Source organism: Scyliorhinus torazame, chromosome 3, assembly GCF_047496885.1.
Source record: "Scyliorhinus torazame isolate Kashiwa2021f chromosome 3, sScyTor2.1, whole genome shotgun sequence".
NCBI lineage: Eukaryota > Metazoa > Chordata > Chondrichthyes > Carcharhiniformes > Scyliorhinidae > Scyliorhinus > Scyliorhinus torazame.
Window position 1 is genome coordinate 217325539 of NC_092709.1, and position 25043 is coordinate 217350581.

The following is a 25043-nucleotide window of genomic DNA, read 5'->3' on the forward strand; positions in this document are numbered from 1 at the left end:
CAGGCGAAGAAGTAGCATTTCACCCTTGCTCATGCTGCCATTTCCTCCGGTGACCCTCCGTGAAATAGAGTGGAAATAAACGAATTTGCTATCATGCATGTGCGCCTATGCTTCAGCCACACACACACGCGCACAAAAGAGATGGCCAATCAAAGGAAACAAAGCAGTAGCATATAGAGCCCAAGCTTCATTTCAAAACTACACTAATATTCATGACTGACGACGAATCTTTACGTCTGTAAATTTGTATAAATGACACCCTCAATTTCTGAACGGATTATAATGGTTATTTTCTGTGCACATCTTTCAATTCACGAGAAGCGCGAATTATTCTCCTGTTTTGCTAAATTGCCTTTGTTCAGAGTTATGTTGCTGTGGAATGTTGCTCTTTTAACATTTAGACAGACGGACAAACAACAGCACCAAAAAGAAAGCACATATTAATTTTATTCTGGCTGGATGCTGTCAAGACATTGGAATTTCAGCATGAACAAACACCACATCTGCATCGAAGGCTGACAACCCTCCAGGGCTGGTATGAATTCGCCAGGAAAATATTATTAATCTCCAGGTCACTGCTGTGTGTAATTCTGGAGAAAAATTACAGTAACATTTTTTTTAAAAGTCCTCAATTCTTTGAACATTTCTCTTTACCGAATATAAAAATAGATGCTGTGTGGCTGACACTCGATCACCATCCAATTGGGTAAGTAAGAGGAGTGTTTTCCATTGGCACATGAAGGCAGTACATCACAAGGATGGATGTGTTGGCTGACGAATTGCTCGAGCATGGGGACAAGTCATGTGATTAAATCTCCAGAAATACATTGAAATCATAGTTGGCAGCCCTATGTGCACCACGTCGAGAGAGAGAAATCGAACCCTGCAGAAGACGTACCCATTTTTGACAGCCAGCATGCACATCATGGTTTTAAGCAGAGTATAAGACTGGCACATTTAATTGCGACTAATGTCCAAAATAAATATCTGGAGTGCTACAGTCATCACGAAAGATTAAAAGAAGTCATAACTAACAGCTTTTCAATGGGTTTTCAACAAATGAAATAAAACGGACACTTACATTTATTACTGCAAGTGCTCTGAACACTCTGAATTGACACACCACTGCTGACTGATGACAAACTATTGACTCTTTGTAACCTAGAAGCTGGAACGGGCAGCTTCGAGCCAGGTGTGTTTTTTGATGCTCCCAAGTTCAAAGCAGCTGTCACTGATGCAGCTCTTGGTTTTGATTTAATAGGTTTTGATTTAATAGAAGCATCTTTTTGTTTATCTGTTAAGAAATAAGGAAACATGGTGTTTTAGTTTTAACATGCGATAGCAACATTTACATTTCAACTGAAGGGACTGTTCTGGCAGAAATTAGATTAGGTCAAGTTTTCCTCAAAAGAAAAGACATGTACCAACCAAAAATTTCCCAACACCCACCCAACAACAAAGCAGCTCTGACGCCACCTTCAAGAACTATTCATGCTGACCGTGCCAGTGGTACTCAAATCTCATCAGCAAAAAAAACATTCTGCATTATTTCCATAATGTTCCAAAGTTTGGCTTTGAAGCTGTAACCGAGCACATATGCCACATAGATGACTTCATACAAGTTTAGCATATTTCCAGTTTTGCTTCAGTACAGATGAGTATGTACGCCATTCCCAATTACAAAGACATTGGGCACTATAAAGTTTAAATCTTAGTCAATATAGCATGTCAACTTCCGTTTTGCACACCGCCCCCCCCCCCCCCCCCCCCGGCCGCCAACCTTCCCTTCACTTCAAAATGTATTTAATTTCAATGTTGACGTCATTAGCAAATGAACAAGTCTTTAATAATAACAATCTTTATTATTGTCACAAGTAGACTTACATGGAGGGAGAATTCAGAATGACCAATTTACCAAATAAGCACGCCTTTCGGGACTTGTGGGAGGAAACAAGAGTGCCCGGAAGAAACCCATGCAGACACAAGAACGTGCAGACTCCACAGGGTGACCCAAGCCAGGAATCGAACCCGGTTCCCTGGATCTGTGAAGCAACAGTGCTAACCACTGTGCTACCGTGCCGCCCTGTCAGCAATGTTTTATGTAGTCCGATATTTTGCACTAGCCCTGTAAAACTGTATTAAAAATAGCTAAAATGAACTATTGCAGAAAATACATGCTGACAAAACCACTATTTTATAACTAATCTATTGTCAAGGAAAGGAGTGTAAGAATATTTTTAAATATTCCTTGATCCTTGCTTCAGCGAGCACATGCACAGGTTGATTATCAAAATTGCTGGAAGTCGACCAACGCCAGGGAAAAAAGGACTGCTCAACTTCCGAAGGATGGACATTATCCCTTTTAAGATAACGCCCAAAGTTTGCCCACATTGCAGCTTGAGCTGTGGAATACACAAATCGAGGGGGCCAGAATTTTGGCTTTGCTGACACCTTTCCATAGATAGTATGTTTGTCCGCATGTAATCTTCATCCCCACAATCAGTCTCTTTGAACTTGTGCAAGTTGCGCATTGCAACAATTTATTATTTTTGGCTGTAACAGATCATAGTTTTGCCATTTTCTGCCCATCAGTGTAATACCAGGTATAGCGGCAGATTCACAAGAATTGATTGTTTTCATGTACATTAGTCACAAGACATCCAGAGGTATTTCCATCCTCACCACCTGCACAGTAACCAATTGGGTCGTTACAGAATCTGCCTGTTTTACATTTTAAAAGAGAGTGGTTCAGTTTTTTGGTCAAAAAGCAACTCCCCAAATTCTGACAGAATCTATTCTGTGGTCTGTTTGGAACATCTTGCTGTGTTCAAATTCTTTCCCGTATTCTCCTATGCACCATGAAGAAACATTAAGGACTTCGTTACTTGGGACATACTGAGAAAATGAACACATTGTTAGGTTAAAAATCCTACAGGGGAGTAAGGAAATGGTGCTCACTGGAATGTTGCGAGGAATGATTTGTAAGGTAGATACTTTGCCTCAGCTGCTTTGCCTCTTTTCAAGTATCAGTAAAAATATTGCCTCAATGCCGCAACAGCAAGAGGACAGTTTGAGAAGCAGTTTAAAAACACGAAACTGATGTAAATATTCTGAAATAAACTTTCCTCCACTTATACACACATTGAGACACCTTCTCTGATGCCCTAAATCAATTACAACGTTTTAAACTAGATTTAAACACAGACGGCTCAAAAAAATCCCCAAACTGGTGGTATTGATTCCACAGTGCGGATAGAGATCAGAGAGATGACCCATAAAGCACAATCTTTAAAAAACAAATTCAATTTTATATGTAAAAAAAAAAAACAACCAGAATAATTCATCTACGATCCCCGATAACTGAACCCCACCCTTCCCAAACACCTAACCACTCTCTCTCTCCCGTCTCTCTCCCCCCTCCCACCCAAGCTACCAATGGCGACTAGTTCTTTGAAATACATAATAAATGGCTGCCAGCTTCGGCAGAACCAGTCAATTGCTCCCCTCAGTGTATTTGACTTTCTCAAGTTATAGGAACTTCCATCAAATCTGCCAACCACAATGAGGCACTTGACAGAGACGCTGACCTCCACCCCATCAGCACTCTCCAACAGACAATCAGTGAGGCAAAGGCTAGAACATCGGCCCCCGCACCCTTCAGCAGCTCCTCCGAGTCCAACATTCAAATATGACCACTTAAGGCTTAACTCAATTTTCAGAATCACCAACCGTGCCAAAAAGAGACCACCGAAAAATCCACAAGCTTGGGACATGGTTGGCTGCACCCCCTGCACAGCACTCCCACAGTACTAACCACTGCGTCACCGTGCTTCTCGTTCCAAATCCTTAACGCCAGGGCCCACCCAAGATGGCCACCAGCCCCATCATAAAGCAAAATCTTATGATTGACTGGAGATCGTTTGAAAATGGCAACAGATTTACAAGATACCCATATTGAGAAAAGCAGGACAACTCCAAATGCACTAAATTTCATTTCTGGTAATGAAAGATTAATCAAAAGAGTTAATGTCCACTCAACAGATGCTGCTAAACTGCTCTGGATTTCCAGCATTTTATTTTCCCGATTTACAGCATTTGGAATACTTTGCTTTGGGTTTACCTCACTTCCTTCCTACACAAACAGAATTGACAGGCAGAACAAATAAATGGCAACTATCAGCATGAATTAAAGAGTGAAACTGCCTGGCCAAGCTCCTTTATTAAAATAGAAGGGTTTTTCACCACTCAACGCAGTGGCATAAGGTATGGTGTGTACCTGCTACTTGCACATGATTTACCTTCCAGACCTAGATTCAGCTACAACATAAAATGGACCTGTTTGCAGACAGTGCCCAAGCACCAAAACCAAGATATCCAAGCAGGCAGAAAAATGACAGATGAAGAAAAGTAGGAACCTTGACCAATGGTTCCAAGTCAGGATGGTGGATGATTTGGAGGGAAACTTGCAGGTGGTGGTCCCATGTGCCGGCTGCCCTTATTCTTCTAGATGATAGCGGTCATGGGTTTGGAAGGTGCTGTTCCAAGAGGCATGATTGTTGCTGCAGTACATCTTGCAGATGGATCACACTGCTGCCACTTGTTTGGTGGTGGTGGTGGAGGGAGTGAATGTTTGTGGTAGGGCTAACAATCAAGCAGGTTGCTTGGAGGGTTGTTAAAGCTACAACTATCCTGGCCAAGCAGAGAATACTCCATTACACCTGATTTGTGCCTTGTAGATGGTGGACAGAATTGAGTCACACCGCAGGATTTCTAGCCTCTGAAACGGTTCTTATAGCCATAGTATTTATAAGGCTATTCCAGTTCAGCTTCCAGTTAATAGTAATTCCCAGGATATTGATAGTGGGGTGTTCAGTGATGGTAATTCCATTGAATGTCAAGGAGTGATAGTTCGATTCCTTGTTGGAGATGGTCATTGCCTTGTACTTGTGGAACTAGTTACTTGCCACTTGTCAGTACAAACCTGGATATTTTACCATTCTTGCTGCAATTGGACACATAATATTTGGTCTGTTTCAGTATCAGGGGAGTAATAAATTACAAAACAAATGGTGCAGAAGAGGTCCTTCAGCCCATCGAGTCTGAACCGACGCATGCAAGACATCTGATCTTTCTACCAATCTCATTTTCCAGCATTTAGCCCATTGACATGCCAAGTGCTCATCCAGGTACTTTTTTTTAAATTAAAATTTTTTTTTAAATTTTTTTTTTTATAAAGGATGCAAGGCAACCCACTTTCACCACCCTCCGAGATGGTGCATTCCAGACCTCTTTCCAGTTGTCACCAATCTATGGGTAAAAAGGTTTCCCCTCAAATTCCCCTTAAACCTCTTGCCCCTCACCTTGAACTTGTCCCCCCTCATAACTGATCCTTCTACGGAGGGGAACAGCTTCTCCATATCCACCCTGCCCATGACCCTCACCCTTGAACACATCAATTAGGTTGCTGCCCTCCCCACCAAGTCTTCTCTACGCCAGCAAAAATAACCTCTCTTCATAACTTACATGTTCCATCTGAGGCAACATCCTGGTGAATCCCTCTGCACCCCCTCCAGTGCAATCACATCCTTCCCATCATGTGGTGACCAGGATTGTACACAGCACTCCAGCTGTGTCCTCACAAAAGTTCTATACAACTTCCACATGAGCTCCCTACTTTTGTAACCCATGCCTTGATAGATAAAGAGTGTCCCATATACCTTTTTCACCACCCTATTAACGTGCCCTTCTGCTTTCAGAGATCAATGGACAAACATGTCAAGGTCCCCTTGTTGCTCAGAAGTTCCCGGTGTCAGACCTTTCATAGTATACTTCCTTGTTAAATTACTCCTTCCGATGTGCATTACCTCACACTTTTCAGGATTAAATTCCATCTGCCGCTTTTCTGCCCATTTGACTATCCTGTCTATATCTTTCTGTACCCAAGACAGTTAACCTTGCTGTTAACCACCCAGCCAATATTAGTTAACCTTGCTGTTAACCACCTGGCCAATCTTTGTGTCATCCGCAAACTTACTGATCCGATCCTCCACAGTCATTTATATAAATGACAAATAATAGGGGACACAGCACAGATCCCCGTGGTGCACCACTGGTTTCCAGTCAATAAAACATCAGTCTGTCATCACCCTCTGTCACCGACAGTGAAGCCAATTTTGAATCCACCTTTTCAAATTACCTGCATCCCATGTGCATTTGCCTTCTTCATAAGTCTCCCATGACAAAGGCTTTGCTGAAATCCATGTAAACTACATCAACAGCACTACCCTCATCTACACAGCTGGTCACATGCTCAAAAAACTCAATCAAATTTGTTGGGCATGACCTCTCTCCCAAAGCCATGCTGACTATTCCTGATCAAACCTTGCCTTCCAAGTGGAGATAGATTAGAGACAAGTGAAGAGGAGAGAAGAGAGAAGAGAAGAGAAAAGAGAAGAGAGGAAAGGAGAGGGAGGAGAGAAAGAGAAAACAGAAAAAAAAAAGAGAAAAAAAAAGAGATAGAATTGCACAAAGAATTGCACAAAGACACAAGGCTATAACATGGCATTGTAAGTTGAATACCATTCAGTGGGTCTTATGAAGTCTTTGTATATATGTACTACAAGAACAATGTGTGGTGATATGCCTGTAGATAATATTACACATACTCAGCAGTGTGATCTCCCACCAACAGGTGGTGTCAAATATCAGTCAGGAGAGATCCGGCTACTGACAGAAGGTTGTACGGCATACACAAAGAGTTCCAAAAGAGTCTAATGTAACTCCATGATAACTTAATCTGAATCTGATCATTACCTTACCATGTGTACATTAACAAATCAGAGATTCATTGCTGGACAAGATCACGGAACACAACACAATGTATTTGTACACAAGTGAAGATTTCAAACGAAGAACAGACTTCCATGTTTCGTTGTGCACACAGCTCTGTCCAACACAAGACTGATCCCTCGTGTGTTATATGTTCTTACATCACTGTACTTAATTATTCATTTATGTGCCAGACATTTGTATTATCCAGCAGACGAGAACTAGAAACTCAAACAATGTTTTACGGTCAACAGGATAAACAGTGGAGGGGAAGAGTAAGTTCAACAAGGATAAACCCACTTCAAATGATGATAATATAAAAAATAAAAAAAAAGAGGTGGCAAACATGATTAGGTATCAAGAGTGGAGAGAGCACCCTTGGTAGCATCTAAAGTGGTAGTTTGTATAAATACCATCATTGAAAAAACATGCAAAGCAGTGGTTATAATGTGGGGCTTGAAATTCTGATCGATTGGGATAAACAAAATAGTGCAGAGAGTTAGTGAAGTTAGTGTCCAGAAGAGTTTTGCAGAACAGTATCCCCCAAACCAGCCAAAGGGACCTGTAACAAAAGAAAATGCTGGAAACATTACTGATGTGGAGAGAAACAGTTAATGTTTTACACCAATGCACTTACCAGAACAGGATGGATGGGACTTGTTTTATCACAAATGCTGCCAGATGAGTATTTCTAGGTTGGTTTTACATTCCAGTATCTGCAGTATTTTGCTTTGTAAGGGGGCATGCAATGGCCTTGGAAATGAGTAATGTACATTTAGTTAACACGCTAATAGAGAATGATATTTTCTGATTACATTGAGCTTTTCTCCCTTTCAAAGACTGCTATTGGGTAATGTGGTGTAGTCACCATTCAGCTGCACAAAGTTCTTGTTAAACCACACGTGTTTATGAGCAGTTCTGGGCACCACACCTCTGGGAAAAACAGTGTACAAGATGCCAAACGAATGATGTCTGACTGATTATGCTACACAAATTTAGGTAGCTGTCCCCGATATCCCATCGGGGCTGCACGGTAGCATAGTGGTTAGCACAATTGCTTCACAGCTCCAGGGTGCCAGGTTAGATTCCCGGCTTGGGTCACTGTCTGTGCGGAGTCTGCATGTTCTCTCCGTGCGTACGTGGGTTTCCTCCGGGTGCTCCGGTTTCCTCCCACAGTCTAAAGATGTGCGGGTTAGGTGGATTGGATTTGATAAATTGCCCTTGGTGTTGGGTGGGGTTACTGGGTTATGGGGATAGGGTGGAGGTGTGGGCTTGGGTAAGGTGCTCTTTCCAAGAGCCGGTGCAGACCTGAATGGCCTACTTCTGCACTGTAAATTCTATGAAATTTAGACAGATTAAGTGAGATTTGATCAAAATTCAAGGTGGACATCACCTTTTTCCACAAAGGCAAAGAATCACAAATCAATTAGGCACAGGATGCAGCCATTTGGCTCATGGTGTTTGCACCAGCACTCCAAATGAGCAATGTGCATACTCCCACCAATGCCCCATAACCCTTCATTTTCCAAGCAAATCTAATTCTGTTCAGTACACTTACAGTTGAATCTGCCTCAATCACACAGGCACAGTATTCTAGACTCTCACTACTCGCTGCAAGTAAAAGATTTTCCCCATGGCTTTAGCTTCTTTCATCAATTAGTTCTAGCCCTCTTATTCTCAATCCTTTCAGGAGTAAATAATTACTTCCGATCCACTCTGCACAGACCCCTCATGTTGACTACCTTAATCAATTTGCTATTTTTCCCCCCCCCCATGGAAAACAGTCCCAACTCCTCCAATCCATTCTTATAACTGAAGAACCTCATTCCAGGAACGATTGTCGTGAAACTTTTCTGCACTCTCTCCAATGCTTTCACATCCTTCCTGAAATGCAACACCTAGAGCTGGATGCAATACTTTTTCCATTGGGGCCAAACCAGTGAACCTTTGTTCTTGTTCTCTATGCCCCTAGGTTAGGATGCTGTGTGCTTTGTTAACCACACCAGTCGTGCCACCTTCAATGATTTACCCATTTACGCACCCAGGTCCTTCGTTCCTGTAATCCCTTTAATTGTAGTACCCTTTATGTTGGTTCCCCACATTCTACCAAAATTAATCACTTCACATTAAACTCCATCTGCTGCCTGTCCGCCCATTACACCAACTTGTCTATGACCCTTTTAAGTTCTATATTACCTCTTCAGTTCACAACGTTCCCAAGTTTTATTTCATCCAAAACTCTGAAATTATGCCTTGTATACCAAAATCTAGGTATTATTATACATCAGAAAAAGAGTGGCAGCATGGAACCTTTCTGCAAGTAGCAATTAGAGTCATACAGCACAGAACAGGTCCTTCAGCCCATTGAGTCTGTGCTGGTCAAAAACAATGGATGCTAGAATAGTTGTTCATTTGAAAACTGGAAATGATGGATTGCTAGCCAAATGCATTAACATATATGGCGTAAATGCAGGTATGGGGAGTTAAACTACAGTGTCAGATGCGATCTCAGTGAATGGTCGAACAGGCTGGAGTGCTGACAGCTGTCCTTAATGCAGACAAATGCTGCACAGGGGAAGGGAAGGGAAAGTGTATTCAGGCTGTCCTCTACTTTACGACATTCGAATGACAATGAACAGCGTTTACTACAAAATTGACATCTGATTGAGACTTTCGTGTCCAAAATTGCCCTTAGTGTTGGGTGGGGTTACTGGGTTATGGGGATAGGGTGGCGGTGTGGACCTTGGGTAGGGTGCACTTTCCAAGAGCTGGTGCAGACTCGATGGGCCGAATGGCCTCCTTCTGCACTGTAAATTCTATGAAACAAATTCTATGTTGGTTTTGACCTTGCAATGCACGCCAGTGGCAACCATACTGATGTGCATCGATACTCAGTTACTTTTCAATCCATTTTTTTGCAGTATAGTACTCGGGTATCGTTGTTTTTCCAAACTCTTTGGCCCATAAAAATGGAGGGAAAGTGTAAATCTAGTGCAAAAGATGTCAGTGAAAGAGATTGTTTGTGTCCAGAGACAGTACCCTTGCATAACTGCATTCAAGCCACATTCTTCAAGCTCATTCAATACTTTTCAAATGTAATGTAGTAATGTAGACAAATGCAACATGAAAATCTCAAAGACCAATCGGATATTGGTCCAGATTGGTTTATGATAATAATGATGAAACTGTCATGTGTTTGGTCATTGCAGAAAACTGTGGGTTTCCCAAGTTAGCAACAACGTCATCCAACAAAGGCAGTTTATTCCTGAACTCAACAGGTACATACAACACTTGTGCTTTGTCTGCGCTCTTGGGGATAACTTCCACATGCCCACCATTTGCAGTCGCATCATCACATTGACCACCTTCCCAGTTTAAGTTCATTAGTGTGTGCAGTAGAAAACCATGCAAAGACCATTGCGTAACATTCAACTGACAATGTGAGAAAGTGAGAGAGGCGCAGATTAAAGTGTAGCAACGAGTGCATAGTCCATCATAGCTCCTCTTTTCTTTCTCCCACCGTCCCCTCTCCTTCTCAGTGTGCCCCCCTCCGCCCCCAGTTCTAGGTCAAATGGTAATAAAGTCATGGAATCTGGTGTTCAGTGTGCTCAGGTACCCAGAGCGTGTGATAACAGCTATTGGTGGCGCTGTAGCCAGTGTTCTGACTGTTAGTAACATGGGATATTTCAGATGAGGTGTTTGTCAGGTACAGGATGCTCTGTGTTGGCCTCTGTAGGAGTTTGCATGTCCATTTGTGCATGGGGCTGGTACTAAATTATTGAACGTACTCACTAGCCCTGAAAAATGAGAATTCAATATTCCACAAATTTATGCCACATTTTAAGGCAAACCTCTCCTCACCTTAAGAGAAAGGAGAGGGGAAAGAGAGAGAAGGAAATACGATGGGTGATGCAAGAGTTGCTACGGCTTAATCGGTGCCTCAAAATATCTCCTTCTGCCTCTTGGTGTGCAAACACTTGAATACAATTGGCTGCTTGTGCTTTTTGCTGACATGTCAGGACAGCATCTTGACTTGGCACCATTTAAACTGTCATGGGAAAAGGAAATTCCCACCAGAATGCCACATTTTTGTTGGCATCATTTAAAGGTCACCAGCAAGCATCCTCACCATCATCAACTGCAAATTCCAGGCCAACAATAAACTTTGGTATCATTCATTGGCCAGCAATGCCATCAATTTGAAAACCTAATTGGGAGCCTATAGCTGCCCAGAGGCTTTTTCTTTTTAAGTGTACTGTTGCAGGGCAGCTGACAGTAAATGGACCCGTGCTGTGCACTCTGCATGGTACATTACCTAGGACTTGTGTGAAAATGATAAGAAGCAAAAGCGTGTCTTTTCAACCAAATTGAATAATGTTTATTGAGGCACGCAGCATCTAAACCTCAAAGTCTATGTTAACAGCATTAGCTGGAATGTGCCTTGGAGGAGAACTTGCAGGTAGTGTTTACATGCACTTGTTGCTCATGTTCTAAGTGATAGAGGTTGTTGTATTATATGGTTACCCTGATCATGAAGGTACACATGGAACGTAACGATATGATTGCTACAAGCAATTATCTTGACACGCTGGATGGTAATCATGCATTTCTATCGATAAATCATTTTGTCTCAGTTACTGTGAATACTTCTGTATTTTCCATTAAGGTGGGAAATGACTGTCCCCTTGTCCATCCTACTACCCAGTGGCGCCTCTCGCCCATTCCCGGTACATACATGTCTGAATGGGTGTCTGATTCCACCCTGCTGGAGGGAAGTCATAACTGTCCCTCCATGTATTGGGCAGTGTTTATGTACACTGGTGCTGTTATACAAATATCTACAGTGGTACAACTATGTACAGTTATGCATAGATATGCCTATGCGCATATCACAGAGGTCACAGGATTGACAAGGCTATCAAAGGAGCATGGAGTTGCTGCCGTGCGCCTTGTAAATGTTACACGCTGCTGCCACTCTGTGCAAGAGAGTGCATGTTTAAGGTAATAGATGGGATGCAAATCAAGATGGCTGTTTTAGTTGTTGGAGCTGCACTCATTGGCAAGTGGAGAGTATTCCCACCACACTCTTTCCTTGTGCCATGCATCTGACAGAAAGGCTTTGGGGAGTCAAGAGAGGAGTTGCTTACCACAGAACCCCCATCCTCTGACCCACTGTTGTAGCCACAGTATTTAAATGACCAGTCCATTTCAGTTTCTGGTGAACAGTAACCCCCACAATTTTGACAGTGGGAAATTCAGTGATGGTGATGCCATTGAAATGTCAAAAGCAGGTTGTGGAATTGTCTGCTGCTGGATTGCCTGACTCCCATGTGGCATGAATGTTACTTCATGAACCACAAATCTGAATGTTGTCCAGGTCTTGCTGCATATGTTCACAAACTGCTTCAGTATCTGAGTTACATCAGCAAACATACTTACTTTTGACATTGCAAATGAAATTCAAGCCGATGTACCATACTGGAACAGGACTCTGCTCCACGAGCAAAGTGTGGCAAATACATGCATGCAATTCTTCCAAAACTTGTGAAATCATTACCAGGTTTGAAATACAAAACTGTGGGTTTGAATTCAATAACAGCCTCAGAAAGAGTAACTTGTACATTACAACCATTGAGAACTAGGAGATTTGTCCTGTGCAAAGATTAACATTTCTGGTCATGCCTCTTCCATTCCAAAAAAGTTGTTTTTGTTTTTCCCCACTTTTAGTGATGGCATTGCGCCCTTGAGTGCTTTGAAGGGAACACCGCGGGACAGGTAACCATGGCAATGATCTTCCGTTTGAGGTCATATCCAAGTGCTGCAGGCGGTTACATACAGCATACATTTAATGCAAAATCAAATTTTCCAGGCAATGTATGTATTTCTAATGGATAAAAGTGCGAAAAAATGAAGAATAATTCACATTCTTGGAGACATTAACACATATGGGCATTTTTCATGGTCTGATGTTTTGTATTTTCCTGTCCTGTAGTTTCATGCCACCCCATGGCAGTGCCTACTACTGCAATTAAATAGCAACAATAAGTCATAGAAAAATAAGATTTTAAAACTTGTGCCATTATCGGAGAAAAACGCAACATGCCAGATAGGCAAACATTAGGGGAAAGGATATTAGGGATAAGGTAAAGCTTTTAAAAATTGCTTTCAGCTAGTTCTTGCAATCCAATAATGCCTAAAATTGAACACTTGTCAATCAATCAGTGTCCTCACCAAATCAATGTGTTCTATTTTCACAAAACAGTGGAGTGCTAATAAAATGTGTCATTATAGAAGTTGCCCGATTGAGTACAAGCACTTGACGCCATAGCAGCCAATTTTCAAACTACGAGCCAACACTAAGGGTAAGAGGGCCCGAGGATCGGTCGATTCAAACTTAAAATACTTGTCTGTCTGCAGATAGATCTGGACAACATTCAGGCTTGGGCTGATGTGAAAGATCAAGTAACGATCATCATTAACAAGAGAATCTAACCACCTCCAGCTCCATATTCAATGGGATATTCATTGTAAATACTGGGTAATATCCTGGGAGCTAACTTGACCACAAATTAAACTGGACCATCCATACCAATATTATGGCTACAAGAGGTCATAGGCTGGGCATTCTGCAGAGAGAAACAGATCGGACTCTCCAGACCTCTCCATCATTGACAAGGTAAAAATCAGGAGCATGATGGAATACTCTACACTTGCCTGGATGAGTGCAGTTTTAACAACACATCATTCAGGACAAAGCAACCCACTTGACTGGCACCCCGTCCACAATCTTCAACATTCACTCCCTCCACCATTGCACTGTACCATCTACAAGATACACACTGCAGCAACTCATCAAGGCTCCTTTGACAGCACCTCCTCTGCAACCTCTGCCATCTCGATGGACAAGGGCAGCAGACGCATAGGAAAACCACCAAGTTCTCCTCCATGCCCCACACCATCCTGACTAACTGTATTGCTGTTCATTCACTCTCTTGGTCAAATGCTGGAATTTCCTCACAGCACTGTGGTTGCACATGGACTGCAATGATTCAAGGCACCACCTTCTCAAGGCACCACCTTCTCAAGGCGCAATTAATGCTGGAGGCCAGTAATCCCGATAACCTGTGACTGAATTTTCTTTTAAAATCACTCAGTTGATACAAATGGCATTAAACACACCACCTGACCTGCCCTTTAGGAGTTTGCCAGCATAGAAAAAGGCCAAGTCATTTTACAGTCTCAAGACTATACAAATACAAGAACACATTATTATGGTATTGCAATCACAGGTTCAATTCATCGGTCACAATTCCCCATAATTCAACCAACATTTTTTGACCACATGCACAAGAGATTGAAAAACTGCAAAGACACTCTCAACTTCTTTGATGCTTCTTCATTTTAGGAAATTTGTGGAAGCTTTGGAAAAGGTGCAAAGAAGATTTACCAGGCTGTTGCCTGGAATGGAGAGTAGGTCTTATGAGGAAAGGTTGAGGGTGCTAGGTCTTTTCTCATTAGAACGGAGAAGGATGAGGGGCGACTTGATAGAGGTTTAGAAGATGATCGGGGAATAGATAGACAGAGACTTTTTCCCCGGGTGGAACAAACTATTACAGGGGGACAGAAATTTAGGGTGAATGGTGGAAGATACAGGGGGGGGGGGGGGGGGGAATGTCAGAGGTAGGTTCTTTACCCAGAGAGTGGTGGGAGCATGGAATGCACTGCCTGTGGAAGTAGTTGAGTCGGAAACATTAGGGACCTTCAAGCGGCTATTGGATAGGTACATGGATTACGGTAGAATGATGGGGTGTAGATTAATTTGTTCTTAATCTAGGACAAAAGTTCAGCACAACATCGTGGGCCGAAGGCTGTATTGTATCTGTGCTGTATTTTTCTATGTTCTATGTTACTAGGGCAATCAGTTGCTTTCTGTAACTGATATATCTTCCTGAACAGCATGGGAAGAATGCAGAAACCAGCAACCAGCACAAGTGCCTCCGCATTGTCAAAGCGGACCCATCTTCAGTTAAAAGCCAGAATCGTGTCGTCACTGGAATTAAACAGAAAATGTGATGCAACTGTACACTTGTCAATTTAATATATTATCAAAGGGCACATTCGTGGCAAAATTTGAGTCCACCAGGACGGAAGACTTGCCATAAAAAAGTTACAGCCCTGTCATAAAGAACAAATTTCCCAAAATTGTTTACTACAGATGTGCGTCTTGACACGACCAGACCTGCCACTTGTGAAATATTTGTAACGCATTGTTTCCAGGGTGCAGCTCGGTGACACAATGGTTATCACTGCTGCCTCATGGCACCAAGGACCCGAGTTTGATCACGGCACCGGGTCACTGTCCGTGTGGAATTTGCACATTCGCCGTGTCTCCGTAGGTCTCACCCCCAAAACCCAAAAAGATGTGAATGGTAGGTGGATTGGCCACACTAAATTGCCATTTAATTGGGGGGGGGGGGGGGGGGGGGGGGGGGAGGAAATAATTAGGTACTCTAAACAACATTGATTCAATAGGCTTCCTAAAGTAAAATAAATCAATACATGTAAGCAGATATGGCAGCTTCTCAAGTTGAAGTTTCTGACCTCCCCTTGATGAAGGCATGCTGAATCAGTGATGTACCGTCAATTACCATGAGACGAGAATGGTGAAACAATCAAGTCTTTATTACACAAGATGTTGTGCCTCCTGAAGCTGGAATCAGAATGGGAGCAGCGCAGGAGAGCATACACTTTTATATGCCGCCTGCTGGGAGGAGCCAGCAGCCTGGGATTTACTGTGGTACCTGTAATAAAGTGGCAGTACTGTAATACATGCAACGTGTTACCAATGGTGTTTACCACATTCACCCAGTGTGTTTAGAAAAAAAAAAAAAGAGTCCGGCAGGGGTGAAGAAAAACATTACAGATCAAGTCTGTCGAGGGCTCTGACCCTCCGCTGCGATTGCCTCAGTCTTGGTGATGTGGGCGCTGACATGGTTATCTGAGACTCCGGGAGCGGGTTATCCTCTTCTTCGTCACCCCTTAATGGATCCAGTGAGGGGACAGTTCCTGCTGGGGTGGGGGCTGCGGTGAGGTTCGCTGGTGGGAGGGTGTGTGGCGCAGGGGTGAATGAGGCAAGCGGGGGGGGGGGGGGGGGGGAGGAAAGAGAGAAAAAAGAAAGAGAGGAGAGCAGTATCAGGTTGGGGGTTGGGGGTGGGGACCCAGTGGGTGCCAGGTCCCGGAGGGAGACTGTGTCCTGTCGCCCATCGGGGTGTGCCATGTAGGCGTACTGCGGGTTTGCATGGAGGTGGTGGACTTTCTCAACCAAGGGATCCGATTTATGGCACCGCACATGCTTCCGGAGAAAGACGGGTCCAGGAACTGTCAGCCATGTTGGGAGCGAGACCCCGGAGGTGGACCTCCTAGGGAAGGCAAACACACGTTCGTGAGGGGTTTCATTAGTAGCAGTGCACAGGAGTGACCTCCTGCCAGCGGGAGACTGGGAGATTTCTAAATCGAAGGGCCAGCAGGACGGCCTTCCAGACCGTCTCGTTCTCCCTCTCCACCTGCCCGTTTCCCCGGGGGTTGTAGCTGGTCGTCCTGCTCGAGGCGATGCCCTTGCTGAGCAGGAACTGACGCAGCTCATCACTCCTGAATCTCTGTGGATGCAGGTGGGGAAACCGAACAGTGTAAAGATGCTGTGCAGGACTTTGATGGCCATGGCAGATGTCATGTTGGGGCATGGGATGGCGAAAGGGAATCGGGAGTACTTATTAATTACGTTGAGGAAGTACACGTTGCGGTCGGTGGAGGAGAGGGGCCATTTGAAGTCCATGCTGAGGCGTTCAAAGGGGTGGGAGGCCTTCACCAGATGCGCTCTATCTGGCGGTAGAAGTGCGGCTTGCACTCTGCGCAGACTTGACAGTCTCTGGTTACGGTCCTGACCTCCTCAATGGAGTAGGGCAGGTTGCGGGCCTTGACAAAATGGAAGAACCGGATGACCCCCGGGTGGCAGAGGTCATTGTGGAGAGCCCGGAGTCGGTCCACTTATGCACTGGCACATGTACCACGGAATAGGGCATCAGGGGGCTCATTGAGCATCTACAGGCAATTCAAGATCTCAGTTATAGGTGGAGAGCTGGATCAAGATTTTGTCATTTTTGATCTAGCCCCGCTGCGAATTGTTAAACATGAAGGCTACCGACCGTTGGTCAGTGAGGAGAGTGAATCTCCTGCCAGCGAGGTAATGCCGCCAATGTCGCACAGCTTCCACAATGGCTTGGGCCTCCTTTTCGACAGAGGAGTGCTGAATTTCGGAAGCATGGAGGGTGCGGGAAAAGAAAGCCACAGGTCTGCCTGCCTGGTAGAGGGTGGCGGCCGGAGCCAAGTCTGATGCATCGCTCTCCACCTGAAAGGGGAGAGCCTCGTCGACTGCATGCATCGTGGCCTTGGCGATGTCCGCCTTGACGTTGTTGAAGGCCTGGCGGGCCTCAGCCATCAGAGGAAAAACTGTGGACTTGATGAGTGGGCGGACCTCGTTCGCATAATTAGGGACCCACTGGGCGTAATACGAGAAAAACCCCAGGCATCAAAGAACAAAGAAAAATTACAGCACAGGAACAGGCCCTTCGGCCCTCCAAGCCTGCGCCGATCCAGATCCTCTATCCAAAACTGACGCCTACTAAGGATCTGTATGCTCCCTGCCCATTCATCTATCTGTCTACAGACATCTTAAATGACGCTATCGTGCCCGCCTCTACAACTTCCGCTGGCAATGCGTTCCAGGCACCCACCACCCTCTGAGTAAAGAACTTTCCACGCATATCTCCCATAAACTTTTCCCGTCACCTTGAACTCGTGACCCCTAGTAATTGAGTCCCCCACTGGGAAAAAGCTTCTTGCTACCCACCTGGTCTATACCTCTCATGATTTTGTAGACCTCAATGAGGTCCCCCCTCAAAGTCCACCTTTCTAATGAAAATAACCCTAATCCACTCAACCCCTCTTCATAGCTAGCGCCCTCCATACCAGGCAACATTCTGGTGAACCTCCGCTGCACCTTCTCCAAAGCATCCACATCCTTTTGGTAATATGGTGGCCAGAACTGTACGCTGCCACGTGGTAGTCAGAGTAGAAATGAAAGAATAGGCAGGATGAATGTGTGGCTTGAGAGATGGTGCAGGAGGGAGGGGGTTCAGATTTTTGGGACCTTGGGACCGGTTCTGGGGGAGATGGGACTACTATAAATTGGACGGTCTACACCTGGGCCGGACTGGAACCAATGTCCTTGGGGGTACCACATAACAGTATTCCAAATGTGGCCAAACCAAAGTCTTATACAATTGTAACATGACCTGCCAACTCTTGTACGAATACCCCTTCCAATGACGGAAAGCATGCTGTATACCTTCTTGGCCACTGTCGACCTGCATTGCCACCTTCTGGGTACAATGGACCTCAACACCCAGATCTCTCTGTACATGAATTTTCCCCAGGGCTTTTTCATTTACCGTACAGCTCGCTCTTGAATTGGATCTTCCAAAATGTATCACCTCGCATTTGCCCGGATTGAACGCCATCTACCATTTCTCCGCCCAACTCTCCAATGTATTTATATTCTGCTGTATTCTCCGACAGTCCCCTTCACTATCTGCTACTCCACCAATCGTAGTGTCATCTGCAAACTTGCTAATCAGACCACCTATACCTTCCTCCAGATCATGTATGTATATCACAAACAACAGTGGTCCGAGCACGGATCCCTGTGGAACAATCACTGGTCACAGTTCTCCATTTTGAGAAACTCCCTTCCACTACTACTCTGTCTCCTGTTGCCCAGCCAGTTCTTTATCCATCCAGCTAGTACACCCTAGACCCCATGAGTCTTCACTTTCTCCATCAGCCGACCATGGGGAACTTCATCAAATGCCTTACTGAAGTCCATGTATATGACATCTACAGCCTCATCAATCAACTATGTCACTTGCTCAAAGAATTCTATTAAGTTGGTAAGACATGACCTTCCCTGCACAAAACCATGTTGCCTATCACTGATAAGCCCATTTTCTTTCAAATGTGAATAGATCCTATCCCTCAGTATCTTCTCCAGCAGCTTCCCTACCACGGACATCAGGCTCACCGGTCTATAATCACCTGGATTATCCCTGCTACCCTTCTTAAACAAGGAGACGTTAGCAATTCTCCAGTCCTCCGGTACCTCACCCGTGTTCAAGGATGCTGCAAAGATTTCTGTTAAGGCCCCAGCTATTTCCTCTCACTTCCCTCAGTAACCTGGGATAGATCCCATCCGGACCTGGGGACTTGCCCACCTTAATGCCTTTTAGAATACCCAACACATCCTCCCACCTTCTGCCAACTTGACCTAGAGTAATCAAACATCTATCCCTAACCTCAACATCCGTCATGACCCTCTCCTCGCTGAATACCGATGCAAAGTACTCGTTAAGAATCTCACCCATTTCTCCAACTCCACGCAGAACTTTCCTCCTTTGTCCTCGTGTGGGCCAACCCTCTCTCTAGATACCCTCTTGCTCCTTATATATGAATAAAAGGCTTTGGGATTTTCCTTAACCCTGTTTGCTGAAGATATTTCATGACCCCTTTTCGCCCTCTTGATTCCTCATTTCAGATTGGTTCTACGTTCCCGATCTTCTTCCGAAGCTTTGTCTGCCTTCAGTCACCTGGACCGTATGTATGCTTCCTTTTTCCTCTTAGCTAGTCTCACAATTCCACCCGTCATCCATGGTTCCCTAATCTTGCCATTTCTATCCCCCATTTTCACAGGGACATGTCTGTCCTGCACTCTAATCAACCTTTCCACATTTCAAATGTGGATTTACCCTTAAAGAGCTGCTCCCAATCCACATTCCCTAGCTCCTGCCGAATTTTGTTATACTTGGCCTTTCCCCAATTTAGCACTCTTCCTTTAGGACCACTCTCGTCTTTGTCCACGAGTATTCTAAAACTTACATAATTGTGATCATTATTCCCAAAGTAATCCCCGACTGAAACTTCAACCACCTGGCCGGGCTCATTCCCCAATACCAGGTCCTGTATGGTCCTTTCCAGAGTTGGACTATTTATATACTGCTCTAGAAAACCCTCCTGGATGCTCCTTACAAATTCTGCTCCATCTAGACCTCTGACACTAAGTGTATCCCAGTCAATGTTGGGAAAATTAAAATCTCCTATCACCACCACCCTGTTGCTCCTGCATCTTTCCATTATCTGTTCACATGTTTGTACCTCTATCTCACGCTTGCGGTTGGGAGGTCTGTAGTGCAGCCCCAACATTGTTACCGCAGCCTTCCTATTTCTGAGCTCTGCCCATATCGCCTCACTGCTCGAGTCCTCCATTGTGCCCTCCTTAATCATAGCTGTGATACACTCTCTGACCAGTAATGCAACTCCTCCATCCCTTTTACTTCCCTCTCTACCCCGCCTGAAGCATCGATATCCTGGGATATTTAGTTGCCAATCATGCCCTTCCCTCAACAAAGTCTCTATCACAGCAATATCATATTCCCAGGTACTAATCCAAGCCCTAAGTTCATCTATCTTACCGACTACACTTGCATTAAAACAAATGCACCTCAGACCACCAGTCCCTTTGCGTTCATCATCTGCTCCCTGCCTACTCTTCCCCGTAGTCACGCTGACTTCATGATCTAGTTCCTTACAGGCTTTAGTTACTACCTCCTTACTGTCCACTAACCTCCTCATTTGATTCCCATCCCCCTGCCACATTAGTTTAAACTCTCCCCAACAGCATTAGCAAAAGCACCCCCAAGGACATTGGTTCCAGTCCGGCCCAGGTGTAGACCGTCCAATTTATAGTAGTCCCACCTCCCGCAGAACTGGTCCCAAGGTCCCAAAAATCTGAACCCCCTCCCTCCTGCACCATCTCTCAAGCCACACATTCATCCTGCCTATTCTTTCATTTCTACTCTGATTACCACGTGGCACTGGTAGCAATCCTGAGATTACTACCTCAGAGGTCCGACTTTTTAAACTTGGCTCCTAACTCCCTAAATTCTGCTTGTAGGACCTCATCCCCTTTTTTACCTATATCATCGGTGCCTATATGCACCACAACAACTGGCTGCATCGTTTCAGGGCCTTGGGGCAGTGGGGGAGAGGGAGTTCCAGGAGGGGGTTCATGCAGTCGGGGTCGGGCCCTCGGACTCCATTTTCCACTACGTAGCCAAGGATGGCTAAGCTGTTGGCGCGGAACACGCATTTCTCCTTATTGTTTGGGAGGTTGAGTTTGGCGGTATGGAGGAATTTTGAGGTTTGCGTCATGGTCCTGCTGATCGTGGCCGCAGATGGTGACATTATCTAGGTACGGGAACGTGGCGCGCAGCCTGTACTGGTCAACCATTCGGTCCATTTCTCGCTGGAAGACCGAGACCCCATTGGTGACGCCGAAGGGAAGTCTGAGGAAGTGATAGAGGCGGCCATCTGCTTCAAATGCAGTGTATTGGCTGTCCTCCGGGCGGATGGGGAGCTGGTGGTAGACGGACTTCAGGTCCACTGTGGAGAATACTTGATACTGCGCAATCTGACTGACCATGTCAGATATGCGTGGGAGGGGATACGCGTCGAGCTGCGTGTACCGGTTGATGGTCTGACTGTCGTCAATGACCATCCTGTGCGTCTCCCCAGTCTTAACTACCACTACTTGGGCTCTCCAGGGGCTGTTGCTGGCCTCTGAACCCCTCCCACACAAGCCGTTGGACCTCTGACTTGATAAAGGCCCTGTCCTGCGCACTGTACCGTCTGCTCCTCGTGGCGACAGGCTTGCAGTCCGGGGTCAGGTTTGCAAACAATGAAGGTGGATCGACCTTAAGGGTCGTGAGGCCGTAGACGGTGAGGGGGGGCAGGGGTCCGCTGAATTTCAAAGTAAGGCTTTGGAGGTGGCATTGAAAGTCAAGACCTAGTAACAGGGCAGCACAGAAATGGAGGAGGACATCGAGCCTGAAGTTGCTGAACTCTACGCCCTGAATGGTGAGGGCAACGACACAGTACCCCCAGATTTGCACGGAATGAGATGTGCAGGCCAGGGAGATTTTCTGGATGACGGAGTACCGGGAGGGAGCAGCGCCTTACCGTAGCAGGGTGGATGAAACTCTGTGCTCCCGGAATCAAAGAAGCAGGTCGTCTTGTGCCCGTTGATCATTACCGTCGTCATGGCGGTCGTGAGGCCGAGACTGATCCAGGGTGATGGAGGAGAGCTGTGGAAGATATTGGGAGGTCCCTGGCTGATCAGCGGTGAAGGAGATATCAGCGGGCAGCGAACGGCCCGACGAGCAGGGGTGCTGAGGCGCTGTCCAAAATGGCGCCGAAGATGGCGGCGCCCACGGGCCACATGTGGCTTGTGAAATCGTCCAAAGTTTCCCCCGGGAGTTGCCGTCTCGTGGTCAGGAGGTGCCTGGCTTACACTTGATTCACCGACTGAATGTACTGTCCCTTTAGTAGCGTCATCACTTGTGTAGGTGGGCGCACCACGGATGAGAAACATTTGATGGCTCACCCGTGAGTAGAGGATTTGGAGCTTTTGTGGGTCCGAGAGTTCTTCAGTGGGTGCTCTGAGGTAGCCTTCAAAGCAGGCTAGCCAGTGCTTGAAGGCGGACATGGCATTGGCTGCATGAGGGCTCAGCTCCAGGTGATCAGGAAGTCCATCTTTTTAAATCTTGTGCAATAAATTGATGTACCGTCAATTACCACAAGATGAGAATGGTGAAACAATCGAGGCTTTGTTGCACAAAATGTTGTGCCTCCTGCAGCTGGAACCAGAATGGGAGCAGCACAGGAGCATACACTTTTATATGCCGCCGGCTGGGATGAGCCAGCAGGCTGGGATTTACTGTGGTACCTGTAATACAGTGGCAGTACGTAATACATGCAATGTGTTGCCAGTGGTGTTTACCACAATCAGTCCTATTTTATCATGCATTTCCAAGTTCTCCGCAATCTCATCATTAATAATGGACTCTAAACGCTTCAGGCAGAGGGTGGTGAATTTGCGGAACTCACTGTCGCAAAATATCAGCCATCATTGACTGGTTCAAAAGAAGCAGAGGGTCTCATGTCTTATGGCCTAATCTCAGGAATTTTCTCAGGCTCTGACCATCCATGGGGAAATATTTTGCTTGCAAAGAAATTGCTTTCAGGTGTTGGTTGGGGGTGGGGTGGAGGGGGAAGAGAGAGAGAGAGAGAGAGAGAGAGAGAGAGAGAGAGAGAGAGAGAGAGAGGCAAGCCACACAGTTCAAGGGCAATGAGGGATGGGGATGGGCAACAAATGCTGTCCCAGCCAGTGACATCCACATCCCAAAGAACAAAATTAAAATAAATTAGTCTGTAATGTTCCCCTTTTTCTCCGGGACCTAATCTTCTCCAGTTGCCGAAATTCTGCCACCACACTGATACTTTCACCAGCATGACCGACCTCCATCACAGTTCGCCACCCAGCAATCAGAGTGGTGAATGCCATGACATCAGCCCCCTTGCCCTCCAGCAGCTCCAAAACACCCATAATCCTCTTCCCCCCCCCACCCCCCCCCCCCAAAGTTCAGGCACAACCAAAACACATGAACTTGATTCGCAGGCCCCATTGTGCAACTCTCGTATTTGTCCTCAACCTCAGGGAAGAACCCACTTATACGAGTACGAGCCACATGGGCCCTGAGCACCACCTTGAATTGTCGGAGGCACATCCTGGCATAGGATGATGTTGAATTCACCCGGTGCATAATTCCACTCCTGGCCTTGCCCCAAGCTCAATCCCCAATTCAGTCTCATTTCCTCCACTGGCATTTTCTCCGTTTCCAACCACCTCCTTCCCTCCTCCCACAGCAGGTTTGGGAGAGTAAGATCCCCCTAATCACGGTCTTCTTTGCAAAAATGTCCATCCAGATCATAGGCGTCTTACCTCCCCATTCAAATTCCAAAATTTATTTATCCACCCACAACACTTTTGGGAGGAATATTGGAAAGGAGTAAAAAAAAAAAAAAAAAAAAAAAACCTCGGCAAAACATTTATTTTGATGATCTGGACCCTCCCTACCAAGATCAGTGACAAAATATCCCATTCTTTAAATCCTCGTTTACCTCCCTACCAAACTGCACTTGTGCATCGTGGCTCAGTCATGGGCCACCTGAATACCCAGATACTGAAATTCTGGCCAGCTTAATGGAAAGGCACCCAAATTCACACTCCGCCCCTGGGAATATCTCACTTTTTGCCACATTCAGTTTGTACCGAAAAAGGCACCAAAGTTCCCTAGTAGGTTCATTATTTTCCCCATACACTCAAGTAGGTTTTGGGTTTGAAACATATAGCAGCAGATCATCAGTGTACAATGACACCCTCTACTCCCCACCTCCCCTTTCAATGCCCTTCCACTCTTGATGCCCGGTGCGCAATAGCCAAAGGCTCAATAGCCCATGCAAGCAACAGCAAGCATCCCGGTCTTGTGCCCCTATGCAGCCTAAAATATCTTGAGTTAGTGTTCGCCCTCTCATGCTGGAGGGGAGGCCAACATACAGCAAACTCACCGACGAAATGAACGCAACACCAAACCGCCTAGATCTCACTGGTTCCTCCATTCTACCTTGTCAAAAGCCTTCTCCGCGTTCATTGATATGTTAACTTATTAACTTCCGGGGCTTCACCCCTAGATGGAGTCATAACCACATTCAACAGCCTCCTGATGTTGGTCGACAACTGCCGCTTCTTAACAAAACCTGTCTGATCCTCAGAAACCACCTCTGGCATCCCCCCCCCCCCCGCTTTGTAGCCATGTAAAATGGCTGCGTTCCGATTAATCTGGCCAAAACCCAGTTTAAAACGTCTAACCCGAAAGACTGCTGGGAAAAGCAGCCAAGAAGACACAAGCAGGCAGCTGCAGACAGGTTTGCACATTCAGCTCTGGGAACGTAGCCCAGATCGATACTCAGGGCTATCAACAGCCCATCAACCCAGGTATCCACAGTTGCATTCAGGACTGTTTACACCTAATCTACTCAGACATCCACAGTTAAATCGGCTATCCCCGGGAACAATTGCAACATATTAGCAATTGAATACCGGGCCAGACATGTCGGCGCCTGCAGTGGCCGAAACAAAGACAGGTGAGCGACCACCCCCCCGATCGAGGGATCACCTCACCATTGGACACATCGACCCCAGAGATTGG

General features: G+C 45.6%; 1 protein-coding gene across 6 annotated transcripts in view; it reads right to left on the bottom strand.

Moving 5' to 3' along the window:
* Positions 1-25043, bottom strand: part of mtus1b (microtubule associated tumor suppressor 1b) — a 255322-nt gene that overhangs the window by 162418 nt on the left and 67861 nt on the right. For 5 of the 6 annotated variants that reach the window (XM_072496874.1, XM_072496872.1, XM_072496873.1 and 2 more), the window contains one exon: positions 1082-1294. The exons of the other annotated variant lie outside the window; for it this stretch is intronic. In XM_072496874.1, coding sequence (XP_072352975.1) covers positions 1082-1294 — 213 coding nt within the window. The remainder of the gene's footprint in view (positions 1-1081; positions 1295-25043) is intronic. 6 annotated transcript variants of the gene reach the window in all.